General features: G+C 52.4%; 1 protein-coding gene across 1 annotated transcript; it reads right to left on the bottom strand.

The window, feature by feature from the left end:
* Positions 1-180: 180 nt before the first annotated feature.
* Positions 181-16,978, bottom strand: TALDO1 (transaldolase 1). The gene is made up of 8 exons (XM_054440023.2): positions 16,767-16,978; positions 9,100-9,223; positions 6,041-6,148; positions 4,844-4,975; positions 1,691-1,866; positions 1,266-1,463; positions 777-922; positions 181-397 (listed from the first exon to the last, which is right to left on the bottom strand). The coding sequence occupies exons 1-8, from the start codon at positions 16,861-16,863 to the stop codon at positions 365-367; spliced, it is 1,014 nt and encodes a 337-aa protein (XP_054295998.1). The 5' UTR covers positions 16,864-16,978; the 3' UTR covers positions 181-364.
* Between the last annotated feature and the right edge of the window lie 1,700 nt (positions 16,979-18,678).

The following is an 18,678-nucleotide window of genomic DNA, read 5'->3' as shown; positions in this document are numbered from 1 at the left end:
TCGCCTAACTCCACCAGTGGCCTCCCAGCAACAACCCTGACCTGGGTTCCCAGGTGGTGGCCCAGGCGGTGGGTTGTGTCTGGGGTACCCTGACCCCATCTCTGAGTCCTAACCTAGGTTACAGCCCATCACAGCTGGGGCAGGTGATGCTTAGGGGACAAAGGGGACGGAGACAGTGAATGAAACAGCACAGGAAAAGTGACTCCTTTAATGTATTAGGCAAAATTTTACATAAAATCAGAAATCTATGATCTGTCCCTGCCCTGCTCTAATTTGTAAAAAACACAAGATTCATCAGAAGCCATGTGTAGTCAGACCCCAGCTGGCCGGCGGTGCAGATCTGGAGTCCAGCCTCAGGGATGCGCTACTTTCCATTCTCTGCATTGAACATTTGTTCCTAGAAACAAACAGAGCAGGAGCTGCGCCTCCCCACCCTGCCTTCTGCACCATGAAGCCTCACAAGGCACCATGTGGAAGAAGGGAGGCCCTTGTGGGGTGTGCACTCTGTGTGGGGGCCACGGCCACAGGGTGGCCAACACCACAGTCACCACACAGGCCAGAGAGGAGCCAGGACCCACCAGGCATCCTGGGGGCACCCCTGGGTGCCACACACCCTCCACCCTGGGATGGCCTCAACAGGCCCCACTCGCTGGACAGCACATGAATGAGACCTGAGGTCTCACTGAAGTTTTAACTCTGCCCAGCTTGAACCCCGAGGCCCAGGCCCGGTCTCTCATGGGACTTGGCATATGTGGCCACCCACACACAACACTCACTGTCAGCATCCGCTCCAGCTTCACTGCATCAGCGGCAAACTTGCGGATCCCATCAGAGAGCTTCTCCACAGCCATCTGGTCCTCGTTGTGCAACCAACGGAAAGACTTCTCATCCAGGTGGGTTTTTTCCAGGTCACTGGCTTGGGCTGGGGGACAAGAACCAGCCTTCCATGCCTGCTCCATGTCCCTGCCCACCTTGGCCCCCTGGGCTCAAGGCCTGAACCGCTGCACCCAAGTATCTCCCACCAGGCCCAGGCCTTGGCCCCAGCAAGACTCACACTGGAAGTGGGGTTCAGCCCACAGAGCCTTGGCTGACGACTTGAGTGAGATGTGTTAGGAAAGCCAAGCCCTCTGTTGAGGTCTACTTCACCCTCATGTCTCCCGAGATGAGCTCGCCCCACAGGTGGGAGGGATCACCCACGGGGCACTGCGGCAGGGCAGTGCTGGCCTTGCCCGAGCAGCAGCCACAGCTGGGCAATGGGGCCTCACCCGCCTTGGCTGAGAGCACAGGCACCAGCTTGGCGTTGTCCTGGAGCAGCTCTCCCAGGAGCTTGGGTGAGATGGTGAGGAAGTCACAGCCGGCCAGTGCTTTGATCTCGCCCGTGTTGCGGAAGGAGGCGCCCATGACAATGGTTTTGTAGCCAAACTTTTTATAGTAGTTGTAGATTTTAGTGACACTCTTCACCCCTGGAAAGAGACGAAGCTGTGACCAGGAAGGCTTCAGCAGAGGTACCACCCCATCTGCCCTCCCAGTGCCTGCTGGCTGCACTGCCTTGAGCCGCCACCCCTGCCTGCCCTGCGCCAACCTGTGCACCTCACTGCTTGTTGATACGGCAGCTCCGTCTTGGGCTCTTCCTGCCTGAGGAGCTGCTGAGGCTGCTCCCCTTACCCCATTACCACAGAGGGACCCTCACCAGGGTCTTCCAGGGGCTCGTAGGATTTCTTGTCGGTGTTTGCCACATGCCAATCAAGGATGCGCCCAACAAATGGGGAGATGAGGGTCACACCCGCCTCGGCACAGGCCACAGCCTGGGCGAAGGAGAAGAGTAACGTCATGTTGCAGTGGATGCCGTGCTGCTCCTCGAGCTCCCTGCAGGGTGGGGACAGGTGAGGGCGGGGCAGGTGAATGCACGCCAGGTGCCCACCCAGAGCCACGGGCTGCCAAAGATGCTCACGGGCCTTAAACTAAAAAGGCAGGAACAGGCTCATGCCATTGTTAAGAACAAATCTGTAACACTCAAGAGGGTTCTAAGTGGATAGTGGGTTATGGGTGACCAGAATTTTCTCCAACCCACATTACACAATAGACAAAGGCAAGGGAGGCCTTCTGGGTGGCTGTGCTCTTGCGCCAGGCCATCACCTCATCCCAGAACTCACCACGGCTCAGCTCCCAGGCTAGAACCACTCAGTCATCTCTGACCACATTCCAGTCCTCACCGTGTTCCACCCTAGCCATTCCTGGGGCCACCCTGCAGCAGGCCCATAGCACCCTGGTTTCTGCTGAGAGGAGCCCCTTGGCCACACTATGCCCCTTGCCCAAATCCCAGTACACTTTGGACATCCTGGGGTTGATCCCCAAGGACAGGGCAGTGCCCATACTTTGCCATGTGGCTGGGGCATGGGATGAGACAGCCAAGGCTCTGCTCAGGCACCTTCAGACACAAGTTCCCTCCCCAGGCGCCTCTGCCACATGGCCACACAGGGGTGTTCGAGGGGGACAGCAGATGGCACAGCTGAGTTGGGAAACAGCGTGCAGTTCCTCCAGCAGTCACCCAGACTCCACTCCTAGGCGTATGCCCACGAGAAACAAAAACACGTGTCCGGGACAAAACTTGCACATCTGTGTTCATAGCTGCAGATGTGTTCATAGCAGCAAATGTGTTCATATCAGCAGATGTGTTCATAGCAGCAGTATACATCACAGCCTGAGAAATGGAAACCGACCACAGCAATATACATCACAGCTCAAGAGGTGGAAACTGACCAGGTGTCCATCAACAGATGAATAACTGTAGCCTATCCATAAAATGGAGTATTTTTCAACATATAAAAACAAATGGGCCGGCCAGGTGCAGTGGCTCACACCTGTAATCCCAACACTTCGGGAGGCCGAGGCGGCCGGATCACCCAAGGTTGGGAGTTCGAGACCAGCCTAACATGGAGAAACCCCATCTCTACTAAAAATATAAAATTAGGCGGGAGTGGTGGTGCCTGCCTGTAATCCCAGCTACTCCGGAGGCTGAGGCAGGAGAATCTCTTGAACCCCGAAGGTAGAGGTTGCAGTAAGCTGAGATAGCACCACTGCACTCCAGCCTGGACAAAAGCGAAACTCCGTCTCAAAAAAAAAAAAAAACCACAAATGAGGCCAGGCACAATGAATGGCTCATGCCTATAATCCCAGCACTTTGGGAGGCCAAGATGGGTAGAGATCTCTTGAGCCCAGGGGTTGGAGACCAGCCTGGGGAACATGGTGAAATTACCCAGGAGTGGTGTGCGTGCTTGTCATCCCAGCCACTTGGGGGACTGAGGTGGAAAGATCGCTTGAGCCTAGAGTCAAGGCTGCAGTGAGCCAAGTTCATGCCACTGCACTCCAGCCGTGGTGAAAAAGTGAGATGCTATCTCAGAGCAGGTCAGTGATGGCAGGTGGCAGAACATGCAAACACACAGATATGGAAACAAAACACCTCTTCCTGATGCGAATTATTTGAGTATAGCATTGGCTGCTTCTGGGTGAGAACATCATAGAGGAGTTTTACTTTGTTTTATACATTTTCTGTCTCTTCCACTCTGAACATACATATGTTTGGTTTGGTTTTTCTGAGACAGGGTCTCACTCTGTCACCCAGGCTGGAGTGCAGTGGTGCGATCATAGCTACTGGAACCTCAACCTCCCAGGCTCAAGTGATCCTCCCGCCTCAGCCTCCTAAGTAGCTGGAATCACAGGGGTGGGCTAGTTTTTCTTTTTCTTTTTTTGAGATGGAGTCTCATTCTGTTGCCCAGGCTGGAGTACAATGGTGCAGTCTTGGCTCACTGCAACCTCCACCTCCCAGGTTGAAGTGATTCTCCTGCTTCAGCCTCCCATGTAGCTAGGATTACAGGCACCTGCCACCACACCCAGCTAAATTTTTTATAGTTTTGGTAGAGATGGGGTTCCACTATCTTGGCCAGGCTGGTCTCGAACTCCTGACCTCAGGCGATCTACCCACCTCAGCCTTCCAGAGTGCTGGGATTACAGGTATGAGCCACTGCGCCCGGCCTAGAAGTTTTTTTTTTTTGAGACGGAGTCTTGCTCTGTCACCCAGATTGGAGTGCAGTGGTGTGATCTCAGCTAACTGCAACCTTCACCTCCTGGGTTCAAGCAATTCTCCTGCCTCAGCCTCCTAAATGGGACTACAGGTGTGTGCCACCACGCCTGGCTAATTTTTTATATTTTTTAGTAGAGACGGGGTTTCACCGTGTTAGCCAGGATGGTCTCGATCTCCTGACCTCATGATCCCCACGCCTCGGCCTCCCAAAGTGCTGGGATTACAGGTGTGAGCCACTGTGCCCAGCCTAAAATTTCTTTATGTTTTTGTAGAGATAAGGTTTCACTTTGTTGCCCAGGCTGGTCTGGAACTCCTGGGCTCAAGTGATCCTCCCATCTCAGGCTCCCAAATTGCTGGGATTACAGGCATGAGCCATCTTGCCCAGCCAGCATACATTTTATATAACAATAGTTTACTTTTTAAAAATCATGTAAATACAGGCTTGCGTTGATCAGGACAGAGGAATGAAAGAATCTGAATCTGCAGGTGCTAACTAGTGGCTTTTCTTCTCTGCTGGGTGGGTGGATGGTACTTCCTGGGAAATCCCTCATTTCTGATCACCAGCAAGTGAGGGAGCTGGCTCTGGAGCAGAGGGCAGATCTAGGCTGACATCAGCTGGTCAAGTCCAAGCTGTGGGCTGTGCTCCCCAGTCTGGCATTCCCCAGGGCTGAGAGAGTCAAACTTGCCTGATGCTATGTAGACCCTACCCCAACAACAGAGGAAAAATCTCTGAGAGCTCCTTCCTTGTGGGGGACCACTTACTTTCCAGCCTGAATTCCTTCCCAGGTTGATGACAGCTTTATAAGAATTCGGTCCTTGCTAATCCCAGCTTCCTTGTAGAGCTCGATGAGCCGCCTGGCTCTGGCCACCATCGCATCTTTATCAAAGGAGAGCCTGTAGGAGCAAGAAGAACCCATCCCCTCAGATCACGCAGGTTGCCCACCACACAGAGCAAGCTGGAGGCCGGGTGTCTGCCCGTCAGTTTTGAGCTGCACCACCGTAAGCACCAACCACTGCCCCCAACCTTCCCCTCACTTGAGGTTTGCAGAATGGCTCTGACAGCAACTCACACTCAGTCTCACAAACAAAGGTCCTCAGTGGGATCCATAGGCTATAATTTGTATTAAAAAACACTAGGCCGGGCACGGTGGCTCACGCCTGTAATCCCAACACTTTGGGAGGCTGACGCGGGAAGATCACGAGGTCAAGGGATCAAGACCATTCCTGGCCAACATGGTGAAACCCTGTCGCCACTAAAAATACAAAAAAATTAGCTGGGTATGGTGGCGGGCATCCATAGTCCCAGTTACTCGGGAGGCTGAGGCAGGAGAATTGCTTGAACCCGGGAGGTGAAGGTTGCAGTGAGCTGAGATCGTGCCACTGCACTCTACACTGGCGACAGAGCGAGACTCTGTCTCAAAAAACAAAACAAATCAAAACAAAAAACACTAGCGGCTGGGCACAGTGGCTCATGCCTGTAATCCCAGCACTTTGGGAGGCCGAGGCAGGTGGATCATGAGGTCAGGAGTTCAAGACCAGCCTGGCCAAGATGGTGAAACCCCGTCTCTACTAAAAATACAAAAAATTAGCCAGGCGTGGTGGCAGGTGCCTGTAATCTCAGCTACTTGGGAGGCTGAAGCAGAAAAATGCTTCAAGCTGGGAGACAGAGGTTGCAGTGAGCTGAGACTGCGCCACTGTACTCCAGCCTGGGTGACAGTGCGAGACTCCATCTCAAAAATAAAGAGATCAAAATAAAAATAAAAAACACTAAAGATCAGTTGCTAAACAAGGAGCTCTTGGTCATCACTACCAACTGTGGGAGAGCTCAAAATAAACCTTCTCTTGGGCCCATGGGATGAAGACCATAGGTGAAGCAGCCCCTTGACCTCACGTTGGCATCCATGTGTGCAACTGTGGACACCTGACCAGCCCGTCCAGTGCAGGAGCAAGCATCCTTACCTTGCGTCTACTTCTGTGGATACTCGGCCCGGAATCTTCTTTAGTATTTCTGCTCCAAACAACACAAAAAGTTTATCAATAGCATTTTTAATCTGGTCCTCTTGTGACCTGAAATTCAAAGGGAAAAAAGCAGATTAGAAGCTTCTGAGGTTCGCCAGGCGTGGTGGCTCACGCCTGTAATCCCAGCACTTTGGGGGGCCGAGGCGGGCGGATCATGAGCTCAGGAGATCGAGACCATCCTGGCTAACACGGTGAAACCCTGTCTCTACTAAAAATATTAAAAAATTAGCTGGGCATGGTGGCGGGCGCCTGTAGTCCCAGTTACTTGGGAGGCTGAGGCAGGAGAATGGCGTGAACCTGGGAGGTGGAGCTTGCAGTGAGCAGAGATAGCGCCACTGCACTCCAGCCTGGGCAACAGAGTGAGACTCCGTCTCAAGAAAAATAAAAAAGCTTCTGAGGTTCAAGTGCACAAGACTCTACAAAATAAATTCTGTTATTTCTTTGCCAAATTTCCTTCCCTCCATCGTTTTTTCTCTTAAAATATTTTTTTTATTGTGGCCAAATAATACATATAGCATAAAATTTCCCATCTTATCCTTTTTTTTTTCCCCAAGAGAGGGTCTCCAGCTCAGGCTGGAGCGCAGTAGTGTGATTATGGCTCATTACAGCTTTGACCGCCTGGGCTCAAGTCATCCTCCTGCCTCAGCCTCCCAAGTAGCTGGGACTGTGCTGCACACCTCTACACCTGGCTAATTTTTTTGTATTGTTTTGTTTTGTTGAGATGGAGTCTCGCTCTGTCGCCCAGGCTGGAGTGCAGTGGCGCAATCTCGGCTCACTGCCAGCTCTTCCCCCCGCGGTTCACGCCATCCTCCTGCCTCAACCTCCTGAGTAGCTGGGACTACAGGCGCCCTCTACTATGCCCGGCTAATTTTTTTGTATTTTTGGTAGAGATGGGGGTTTCACCGTGTTAGCCAGGATGGTCTCGATCTTCTGACCTTGTGATCCGGCCGTCTCGGCCTCCCAAGGTGCTGGGATTACAGGCGTGAGCCACCATGCCTGGCCCATGCCCAGCTAATTTTTATATTTTTTTGTAGAGACAGAGTTTTGCCCTATTGCCTAGACTGTTCTCGAACTCTTAGGCTGAAAGGATCCTCCCATCTTGGCCTACCAAAGCACTGGGGTTACAGGCGTGCACCACTGCCCCCAGCTCGCCATTTTTAAATGTATTCAGCACATTCACAGTTCTGTACAACCATCACCATCCATGTCCAGATCTCTTTTCATCATCCCAAACTGCATCCCTCTATCTTTTGGCACTTGCAAAATATTATATTTTCTATCTCTTCAAAGTCACTGGACAGACACCAGGTGAAATCCATGATGCTGTTCCAAAATCTGAGCAGCCCTGTTAGCCCACTACACACAGGAAGATCTTCAGCTAGATGCTCAGGGGTTAGAATTCTTGGGCCAGACCGGGTGCAGTGGCTTACGCCTGTAATGACAGCACTCTGGCAGGCCAAGGTGGGCAGACTGCTCAAGCTCAGGAGTTCGAAACCAGCTAGGGCAACATGGCGAAACCCTGCCTCTAAAAACAAATACAAATATCAGCCAGGTGTGGTGGCGTGCACCTGTAGTCCCAGCTACTTGGGAGGCTGAGGTGGGAGGCTGGCTTGAGCCCAGGACGTAGAAGCTGCAGTGAGCTGAGATTGCGACACTGCACTCCAGCCTAGGTGACAGAGCCAAACTCTATCTCCAAAAAAAAAAAAAAAAAAAAATTCTTGGGCTACCTGGACATGGGTGCAGGGCTCATCTGTTGATCACCCAGCCAAGCAAAGGCACCAGTGTCACCCAATAACAGGAGCATCAAGGCCTCACTGATGCCACAGGGGCGCAACACCATGAGAGGAGGAAAAGGGAGCTAAGAAGAGAGAGGAGAGGGTCAGACTCAGTGTCCAGAGTAGCTGTCACAACATGGTCAGGGGAGCCACTCACCAGCCACCTGGACCTAAGCAAAGCCAGTACCAGAGAGGGACCTGCTCCTGTGTGGTGCCCACGTTGCCTGCTCGGCACCATCTTCAAGCTTTGAATTATTACCCTGAAGAGAATCTAAAATGACATCTAAAATATGCAAAGCCACGGGCATGAAGAGGGCTCTACAGTTGCTTGGTTGGGTAAGGGAGTGGGGACCTACTGCAAACAGGTGCCAGAGAACATTCTGGGAGTTATAAAAGCTATTAAAAAATTAAAAAGCCAGGCACGGTGGCTCACGTCTGTAATCCGAGCACTGTGGGAGGCCAAGGCAGGCGGATCACTTGAGGTAAGAAGTTCGAGACCGGCCTGGCCAACATGGTGAAACCCTGTCTCCATCAAAAATACAAAAATTATAGCTGGGTATGGTGGTGCATGCCTGTAATCCCAGCTACTCTGCAGGCTGAGGCAGGAGAATCGCTTGAATCCGGGAGGCAGAGGTTGCGAAGAGCCGAGATTGTGCCAGTGCACTCCAGCCTGTACAACAAAAGCAAAACTCTGTCTCAAAAAAAAAAAAAAAAAAAATTAGCCAGGAGTGGTGGTACACACCTGTAATCCCAGCTAATTGGGAGGCTGAGGCAGGAGAATTGCCTGCACTGGGGAGGCGGAAGCTGTAGTGAGCCAAGATCGCTCCACTATACTCCAGCCTGGGTGACAGAGCGAGGCTCCGTCTGAAAAGTAAAAAATAAAATAAAATGACAGCCAGAAGATAAGTGTTACCACAGCTGGGGAGACTGACTACAGGAGGGGAGGAGGGGCCTCTGGGGGTCTGCAAGTGCTCTGCATCTTGACTGGGGTGGTGTTTACAGGGTACACACATTGGCAAGACTCTCTGAACCGCTCATTTACCACGGGTGCAGATTACTTCATGCAGATTACACTTCAATAAACAAAAATAGGCAAAAAGATAGGGTTTTGTTTTCCCTTGAGTTCATGGTGTTTGAGAACTAAAATTCAGTTAGGGAGGGAGGCAAGGCCAACTAGACCAGCACGAGGGCCTAGCTGGGACCCTCCCGAGTCCAGGCACTCACCCGCCCAGCTGCCGGCCATAGGCGATGGCCTCCTCCACCAGCTCCTGGTAAGTGGGCATCTGTGCTGCGGCCAGGATCAGGGACGGGTTGGTGGTAGCATCCTGGGGCTTGTACTCGTCGATGGCTAGGGAAATAGTTTTCAAAAGCCAAAGTAAGTGGAGCGCTTGCTTCCAACTGGAAACATGTGAAGGAACCCTGTAATTCCCCAGGACGTTAGGGGGGTCCAGAGCCTTTCCCAAAGCGGGGTCCAGCCACACTTCTCACACCTTCTTCTGGGTCACTGAAGGTTCATCCAGAGGCGGCTGTTTGCATAATGATGAAACAACAAACACTAAGTGCCCAGCGATCAAATATGCCCCTGCAAGAGGTGACTTGTAACAGCACAGGAGTGAGAGGTGAGACAGCTGGGAGAACGCTGGCCAAAGGAAAATGTGCGTCCCGCTGCCGTACCACCACAAGGAGGCGCGCGGTCTAGTCAGTGACCCACATGTGAACGCTGATCTTATGGACTGGGTCATTATCACCACACCCAGCTACAACAGAGTCAAGAAGCCAAGGGGAGCCGGGTGCGGTGGCTCACGCCTGTAATCCCAGCACTTTGGGAGGCTGAGGCGGGTGGATCACAAGGTCAGGAGATCGAGACCATCTTGGCTAACACGGTGAAACCTCGTCTCTACTAAAAATACAAAAAACTAGCCGAGTGTGGTGGCAGGCACCTGTGGTCCCAGCTACTCGGGAGGCTGAGGCAGCAGAATGGCTTGAATCCGGTAGGCGGAGCTTGCAGTGAGCCGAGATCGCACCACTGCACTCCAGCCTGGGTGACAGAGTGAGACTCTGTTTCATAAATAAATAAACAAACAAACAAATAAATAAATATCGCATTCAGTAGCTTCTGCAGGTAACTTGACAAAACCTGACCTAAGAATCCTTTTAGTCGGAGTGGGCAACTTTGACAATGTCCCAAGTTTTTGTTCAAATTGTACTGGTGGTCCCTTTTGTAAAGCTGACATTCTCTGCTTTAATCAACCCAGTCATAAAATGCTACTCAGTGGCTGGGCACAGTGGCTCACACCTGTAATCCTAGCACTTTGGGAGGCCAATGGGGGTGGATCACTTGAGGTCAGGAGTTCGAGACCAGCCTGGCTAACATGGCGAAACCCTGTCCCTACTAAAAATACAAAAATTAGCCAGGCGTGGTGGTCAGCATGCCTATAATCCCAGCTACTCAGGAGGCTGTGGCAGGAAAATCACTTGGACCCGGGAGGTGGAAGTTGCAGTGGGCCGAGATTGTGCCACTGCACTACGGCCTGGGCAATGGAGCAAGACTCTGTTGCAAAAAAAATAAAAAAGTTTTTTCTTCAGAGTAACCAACTAAACAGTTCAAAAAGTCCAAACTTGTAGCCACTGAGTAGCTTTTTTTTTTGACACAGAGTCTCACTCTGTCATACAGGCTGGAGTGCAGTGAAATGATCTTGCCTCACTGCAACCTCCTCCTCCAGGGTTCAAGTGATTCTCCTACCTCAGCGTCCTGAGTAGCTGGGACTACAGGCACACACCATGATGCCTGGCTAATTTTTGTACTTGTATTTATTTTTTATTTTTTTCCAAGACGGAGTCTTGCACCATTGCCCAGGCTGGAGTGCAGTGGCGTGAGCTCAGCTCACTGCAACCTCCAACTCCCAGGTTCAAGCAATTCTCCTGCCTCAGCCCCATGAGTAGCTGGGATTACAGGCACGAGCCACCACGCCAGGCTATGGTGTTTTTTTTTTTTTTGTATTTTTATTTTTTTGAGACGGAGTCTCGCTCTTTCACCCATGCCGGACTGCAGTGGTGCTATCTCGGCTCACTGCAAGCTCTGCCTCCCGGGTTCACGCCACTCTCCTGCCTCAGCCTCCCAAGTAGCTGGGACTACAGGTGCCCACCATCGCGCCCAGCTAGTTTTTTTTATTTTTAGTAGAGACGGGGTTTCACTGTGTTAGCCAGGATGGTCTCGATCTCCTGACCTCATGATCTGCCCGCCTTCGGCCTCCCAAAGTGCTGGGATTACAGTTGTGAGCCACCTCGCCTGGCCTTTTTTTTTTTTTTTTTTTGTATTTTTAGTAGAGACGGAGTTTTGCCATGTTGGCCAGGCTGGTCTTGAACTCCTGACCTCAGGTGATCCACCCACCTTGGCCTCCCAAATTGCTGGGATTACAGGCGTGAGCCACTGCGCCTGGCCTCTGAAGAAACAACCTGAACTGCGTTCCCCTGCTCTCATACCAGAATAATCAACACAGAGGACTTCTGTGACCAATGTGTGGAGGTTTCTCCCCACGCACCAAACAAGCAATTGATTCTTCAGTGGATACCAGCTGGGCATCCTCCAATTCAATTCCAACCCTGTCTACCTGGAGACAGCCTCAGATCCCACAGGTTGAGGGCTTAGTCCCACCCGATGATTCTCCATTCCCACCAGTCACAAGTCTGGGCTCCAGAACTTCTGACCCACTGGCTTCAAGTTGGGGTTGCCAACTTGAATTAACCTTTGTGTTCCATTAATTTGCTGGAGCAGATCACAGAAGTAAGGGAAACACTTACTTACATGTACTGGCTTATTATATAAAGGACACAGAGGAAGAGATGCATAGGGCAGGGCATGTGAGAAGGGGCACAGCGCCTCCATGCCCACCCTGGGTGCACCACCCTTCAGGAGGCTCCATGTGTTCAGGTATTTGGAAGCTCCCTGAACCCTGTCCTCTTGGGCCTTTTATGGAGACTCCACTGGAGAGACATGACTGAAGTATGGACAGCCCTGTTGAAATATTATCATCTAATGAGTGAGGAAACCCAGCAACGCCTCTGTGTTCATCTTCTTACTGTCCTCTGTGCAACATTCCTTCCTCCAGGGTATGTGATGGGACACCTTCTGAAATGAGGGTCTTAGGACCCACAATTAGAAAAGCAAGTAGACGGCCGGGCGCGGTGGTTCATGCCTGTAATCCCAGCACTTTGGGAGTCCGAGGCAGGCGGATCACGAGGTCAGGAGATTGAGACCATCCTGGCTAACATGGTGAAACCCCGTCTCTACTAAAAAAAAAAAACAAAAAAAACAAAAAATTAGGTGGGCGTGGTGGCGGGCGCCTGTAGTCCCAGCTACTCTGGAGGCTGAGGCAGAAGAATGGCGTGAACCCAGGAGGTGGAGCTTGCAGTGAGCTGAGATCACGCCACTGACTCCAGCCTGGGCGACAGAGCGAGACTCCGCCTCAAAAAAAAAAAGCAAGTAGAGAATTTATTTATGGACAGCTCCAAAACAGAAAGGCAGGAAAGATTCCTCCCTTGAAGAGAGAAAGGAGCAGGTGAAAGGAGAGGAGAAGGTCAGCGATGGAAATTCTGTTTTCCGAGGCCTGCTCCTGAGGCCTAGAGTGCCCCAACATTATAACAGGGCTGTGGGAGTTATGAGACAGGAACTGTGTACACACGCATGCATGCATGCACACACATCAATTACCTTCAAAATGAGGCTGATGGTTTATTATTATTATTATTGTTATTTTGAGACGGAGTCTCACTCTGTCGCCCAGGCTAGAGTGCAGTGGCACGATCCTGGCTCACTGCAACCTCCATCTTCCAGGTTCAAGCAATTATCTCGCCTCAGCCTCTGGAGTAGCTGGATTACAGGCACCTGCCACAATACCCAGCTAATTTTTTGTATTTTTAGTAGAGATGGGGTTTCACCATGTTGGCCAGGCTGGTCTCGATCTCTTGACCTCAGGTGATCCACCCTCCTCAGCCTCCCAAAGTGCTGTGATTACAGGCATAAGCCACCAGCCACAAATTTTTTGTAGAGATGTGGTCTCACTGTGTTGCCCAGGCTGGTCCTGAACTGCTAGGCCCAAACAATCCTGCCTCAGCCTCCCAAAGTGCTGGGATTACAGGCATGAGCCACCGAGGCTGGCCCCAACTTTCTCTTGTTCTTTGGACAGATCGAAGACCACCCAGTCTGCTTGAACTGCAATTTTTTCTTCCCAAATAAAACGTTAAATTTAGAGATTCGTCTCTACATTTTATTTTGACTTCAACACAGATACCACATGGTTATCTTCAACAAGGACTGTTAGCTGGGAGTGGTGGCGCACATCTGTAGTCCCAGCTACTTGGGAGGCTGAGGTGGGGGGATCACCTCAGCCCAGGAGGTCAAGGCTGCAGTTAGCCGTGTTGCACCACGTGACTGCACCACTATACAGCCTGGGTGACAGAGCAAGACCCTGTCTCAAAAAAAAACCCCAAAAACAAAAACCCAAGGATTGTTTTCTTTATTCTTAAAACTATTGTTTCTTTTAACATATTAGTTTTCTCACATAACCAAGCTAGGAATTCAAAGAAGCCAACGAGGCCTAACCTGGGGTCTTGTTTATCTGGCTGTCCAAATGGAAAGTGGAGGTGAAGAGTTATGGCCATTGACACCCATGGAATGGCCCATCGCTCCAGATTAGCCAGTTCAGTAACTTTTTTTTTTTTTCTTTTGAGACAGAGTCTCACTCTGTCACCCAGGCTGGAGTGCAGTGGCACGATCTCAGCTCACTGCAAGCTCCGCCTCCCGGGTTCACGCCATTCTCCTGCCTCAGCCTCCTGAGTAGCTGGGACTACAGGTGCCCGCCACCACGCCCGGATAATTTTTTTGTATTTTTAGTAGAGACGGGGTTTCACCGTGTTAGCCAGGATGGTCTCGATCTCCTGACCTCGTGATCCGCCTGCCTCAGCCTCCCAAAGTGCTGGGATTACAGGCTTGAGCCACCGCACCCGGCCCAAGTTCACAAGTTCAGTAACTATTTGGCAAATAAGTATCTTTTTTTTTTTTTTGAGACAGGGTCTCGCTTTGTCTCCTAAGCTGGAGTGCAGTGGCGCAGTCACAGCTCACTGCTGCCTCAACCTCCTGGGCTTAAGTGATCCTCCCAACTCAGCCTCCTGAGTAGTTGGGACTACAGTGTGCGCCAATACGTCTGGCTATTTTTTTTTTTCTTTTTTGTGGAGATGGGGTTTTACCATGTTGCGCAGGCTGGAATAAGTACTTTCAAAGGGTCCTTTAATGACAAAACTATAGAGGTAGAGAACAGGTTAGAGGGTGCCAAGGAACAGGGAATGAGGGGTCTCTCTCTCAGTGACAATGTGGCAGCTATGTCTTATCACAGCGGTCACAGGCATTTACACACTTTATGAAACTGTCACACAGCCTCCCTGCCCCACTGCAGGGGGAAACTGGGGAGCCCTGAGCCAGGCTGCAGTCTATAACAGCGTCAGCATCACAGCGGTGCCCACTTCCCGGTGTGGATGCCGTGCCATGGTCACATGAGATGTCACCACAGGGGACAGTGGTTGAAGCGTTCATAGGACTGTATGGGCTGATTTTGCAACTTCTGTGCATCTATACCCATTTCAACATGACATTTGGCACAGTGCTGACACAGGTCTGCCAGAATGCACTGAATGAGGCACTGAAAACAGCCCATTTCGTCCTGTAAAATCACCCCTTGATAAAGTCAGCTTTTAGCAAATGGCTTTTACAAAATTAAAACAAAACCAAGGCCCATTGGGGCAAAAATGGGTTGCAGGGTCAGGGATCCTTAAACTGAATGCAAAATGGGGAGGATCACATTGTGGGAAGAGCATTCACAGCTTTGATGCTATTTCCAGAGGCCTGTGCCTCCCTCCCACAAGGAGTTAAGAACCTTCACTTCACAAAATACGGATCACAAACCCAACAGACTATTTTACAACTATATAACATTTATGAACATATACTATCAATGAATGTATTTTCTTGTTAATATTCATTAAAAAAATATGTCACGACTTGGGTTTAGAAGATTTTTTTTTTTTTTTTTGAGACGGAGTCTTGCTCTGTCACCCAGGCTGGAGTGCAGTGGTGTGATCTTGGCTCACTGCAACCTCCGCCTTCTGGGTTCAGTGATTCTCCTGCCTCAGCCTCCCAAGTAGCTGGGATTACAGGCATGCAACACCACACCCAGCTAATTTTTGTATTTTTAGTAGAGAGGGGGTTTCCCCATGTTGGTCAGGCTGGTCTCGAACTCCTGACCTCGTGATCCACCTGCCTCGACCTCCCAAAGTGCTGGGATTACAGGCCTGAGCCACCTCGCTGGGCCAGAAGATTTCTTAAAAAACAATACAAAACAAAACCACAAACCCAGGACTCCCCAGGCCTCCTATGGGTGTGGGTTTAGGAAAATCCATCTTTATCGGCCCTGCACTGCCAAGTGTAATGGACCTGACACTCCGCACCAGCTCTGCCCTAACTGGTGAGGGCCAGCAAGGAACAATACAGATGAGCGCTCTGTCCACCCGGCAAACTGCAAATTATTCTCAGTGCTAAGAAGGGAAAAAACTGAGCAGCAGAAAAATGTGTAGCCCCTTTTCTGGAGCTTCCTTTCTTATGAAGAGAGAGGTCTGGACTACAACAGGGGGCTGTGTGTGTGTGTGAGGGATTCACAGCTCTAGCTTTGGATCTCCCAAAGAGGGGTCCGGAGCAGACTGTGGCACCCCAAGCCAGTTACTGAATCCCCATATTTTATGGTTAAGCAGCCAAATATGCCAATTCACTCTCTAGGCTCTGCTAGATAAACAATGCCCTTACTCAGTTACCGAAGAGGAATTAAAGCCTGTTTCTCAAGTCACCATGAGAAAGCAGAAAAGAGAGGAAGTCACTTCCGTATTAGGTACTCACAGCATTCATCCATGAAGCGTTTCATGATTTTCTTAAAAAATATTACTTGTTCTCAACAAAACATAGACACAAGGCTCGTCTACTCTGCACTGAAGATGACAGAAGAGCTAAGTATTAATAAAATAACCCTTCTTTGTATTTTCCAAGTTCTCTCCAATGTAAACAACTCCAGCCCAGGAAAATCCAGTATTTAACAGTGGAACAACCCTGTGCTTTCATGGGCACCGGCTTTTACCCACCCGGTGAGCCTGGCGGTGGCTGTCCAGCAGGCCGGGCACCTGCCGCCCACGGGGTTGTCCCACTGGGCACCGCAGGGCTCAAGGGCGATGGCAGCACTGGCAGCTTCTGGTCAGAGCTAGCTGATGTCCCCGCTCTGCAGACAACATCAGCCCAACAAAATTGCATCTGGCTGAGCACAAACTGGCCACGTGGAAGTCAGCTCGAAGCTCTATCCCGAATCTCTCCTGAACTCAAAGGCTCTGAAAGCTCCCTCGACCCATGAGGGTGCGCAGAGGGGCTCCCGCGGGCTGCCCACAGCCCGTCCCGGGTGCGGGGTCTGAGGGCGCAGCCGACCCCACCCTGGGCGGAGGGCGAGGCTGGGGCTCCGGCTTCGTGCCCCACGGCTCGCAAGGACCCGTCAGTACCGCCCGCACCGCTGACCCCAGCACCGAGCCCCTCACGGCTGACCCCAGCTCCTCACGGCTGCCCCCGGCCCCGCTCCCCTCACGGTCGCCGCTGGCCCCGCGCCTCTCACGGCCGACCCGGGCCCAGCTCCCCTCACGGCTGCCCCTGGCCCCAACATCCGGCACCTGCGCTCATTCCCCCCGGAACGAGCCGCTCGCGGCACCGCCACCCGGTCCGCGTCCCGGAACTGGGGACCCGGGGAAATCGGGGCGCCGGGGCCTCTGGAGGGCGCTTGCGCCGCGCCCGGGCTCCGCGCCGTCCTCACCGTGGAAGTCGCCCGTGTCGGCCACCACGGTGGTGAACTGCTTGAGCTGGTCCAGCGCGGACTCCATCCTCTGACGCTTCACGGGTGAGCTCGACATAGCAAGGCCGAAGGGGCTGCGGCAGCGGAGGCGACGGGACGGGCGCGCGGGCGGCCCATAATGCACCGCGGGCGCCTGCCAATCGGAGAGCGGCGCGGGAGGGCGAGGCCCGCGGGTCCCTGCGCGCCTGGACGAAGCCCCGCCCCCGGGGACGAAGCCCGAGCACCACTCCCGGCCGCGCACTGCAGCTGCGGATCCTACAGGCGGGGTCTCCCCGGGTCCTCAGCAGCAGCCGCGGACGGGCCCGGGAAAACACCGGCACGACACGGGGCGGCTGGGCCTCGCCTCCTTCCTGCCCCGCGGGACGCACTGGGAGGGCTGGAGGAGATAGACCCGGCCCGGGTGCCGACCCTGCGGGGCCGAACCCGCCAGGGCCGAACACGGCGATGCGGGATCCATGGTGGGGCGAGGACTGGGGTCGGGGACCGCTGCAGGAAGCAGGGGAGGGAGTGGCGGGGGACGCCCTGCGGGTGCAGGAGGCAGAGCAGGGGGCGGCTGCAGAGCCGGGCGCCGGACGCGGCAGGGAACCTGCTTCTGGGAATCTGTTCCCCCGAGTCCTAAGCCCAGAGGTGTCCGGGGGGCCGAAGGGCGAGGCAGGCGTAGGAGGCCCAGCTGCCCCGCTTCTTACCATCGCTGACTTGCAGGGTTCCTTGTATATTCTGATCAAGTCTCTGTCGCTTGTGTCTGCGTTGCAGACACTGTAACCGCCCCATGGGTTCGCCTTGCCCGCTGCCGGGACAGAGTCTATTTTCAAGACAGGGGAATTGCAATAGAGAAAGCATAATTCACACACAGCCGACTGTTCGGGAGACCAGAGTTTTATTCCTCAAATCAGACTCCCCAAAACTCGGAGATCCTAGTATTTAAGGATAATTTGGTGGGTAGGGGGCCAGTGAGTCAGGAGTGCTGACTGGTCAGCTAGGGATGAAATCACAGGGAGTCAAAGCTGTCCGCTTATGCTGAGTCAGTCCGTGGGTAGAGGCCACACAACTGGTTGGCAGGTCCAGGTGGGGTCATCCGGTTGTCAGAAATGCAAAAACCTGACTTTTTTTTTTTTTGAGACGGAATCTCGCCCTTGTTGCCCAGGCTGAAGTGCAGTGGCGCGATCTTGGCTAACTACAACCTCCGCCTCCCGGGTTCGAGCGATTTTCCTGCCTCAGCCTCCCGAGTAGCTGGAATTACAGGCGCGCACCACCACGCCCGGCTAATTTTTGTATTTTTAGTACAGACGGGATTTCATCATGTTGGCCAGGATGGTCTCGATTTCCTGACCTCGTGATCCGCCCACCTCAGTGTCCCAAAGTGCTGGGATTCCAGGCGTGAGCCACCGCGCCCGGCAGAAAGACTTCTTAAAAGGCAAATCCTAGGCTGACGCGGTGGCTCACACCCGGAATCCCAGCATATTGAAAGGCCAAGGCAGGCGATCACTTGAGGTCAGGAGTTGGAGACCAGCGTGGCCAACATGCGAAACCCCGTCTCTACTAAAAATACAAAATTAGCCAGGCGTGGTGGCACACGGCTGTAATCCCAGCTACGTGGGAGGCTGAGGCAGGAGAATGGCTTGAATCTGGGAGGTGAAGGTTGCAGTGAGCCGAGATTGTCCCTCTGTACACCAACCTGGGCTACAGAACGAGACTCCATTAAAAAAAAAAAAAAGGCCAACCCTAGGTTTACAATAGTGTTGATATCTTTACGAGTAATTGGGGAAGTTGCAAATCTTATCTTATGCCCTCCAGAATAATGGCTGATAATATTTAGACTTCCAGCCCCTGTCATCCTAACTTGGTGGCTGGTGGCCTTTCATTCATTTTACAA

This window comes from Pongo pygmaeus, chromosome 9, assembly GCF_028885625.2.
Source record: "Pongo pygmaeus isolate AG05252 chromosome 9, NHGRI_mPonPyg2-v2.0_pri, whole genome shotgun sequence".
Lineage (NCBI taxonomy): Eukaryota > Metazoa > Chordata > Mammalia > Primates > Hominidae > Pongo > Pongo pygmaeus.
Note: the sequence above shows the minus strand (reverse complement) of the source record. Positions and strands in the feature narration are given on the sequence as shown.

Coding starts and splice junctions, on each gene's coding strand:
- TALDO1 (XM_054440023.2), bottom strand. CDS start 16,863: ATGTCGAGCTCACCCGTGAAGCGTCAGAGGATGGAGTCCGCGCTGGAC. Junction 1,464..1,690: donor CGAGCCCCTGGAAGACCCTG/GTGAGGGTCCCT, acceptor GTCTCTTTCCAG/GGGTGAAGAGTGTCACTAAA. Junction 923..1,265: donor TGTGCTCTCAGCCAAGGCGG/GTGAGGCCCCAT, acceptor CTTGTCCCCCAG/CCCAAGCCAGTGACCTGGAA.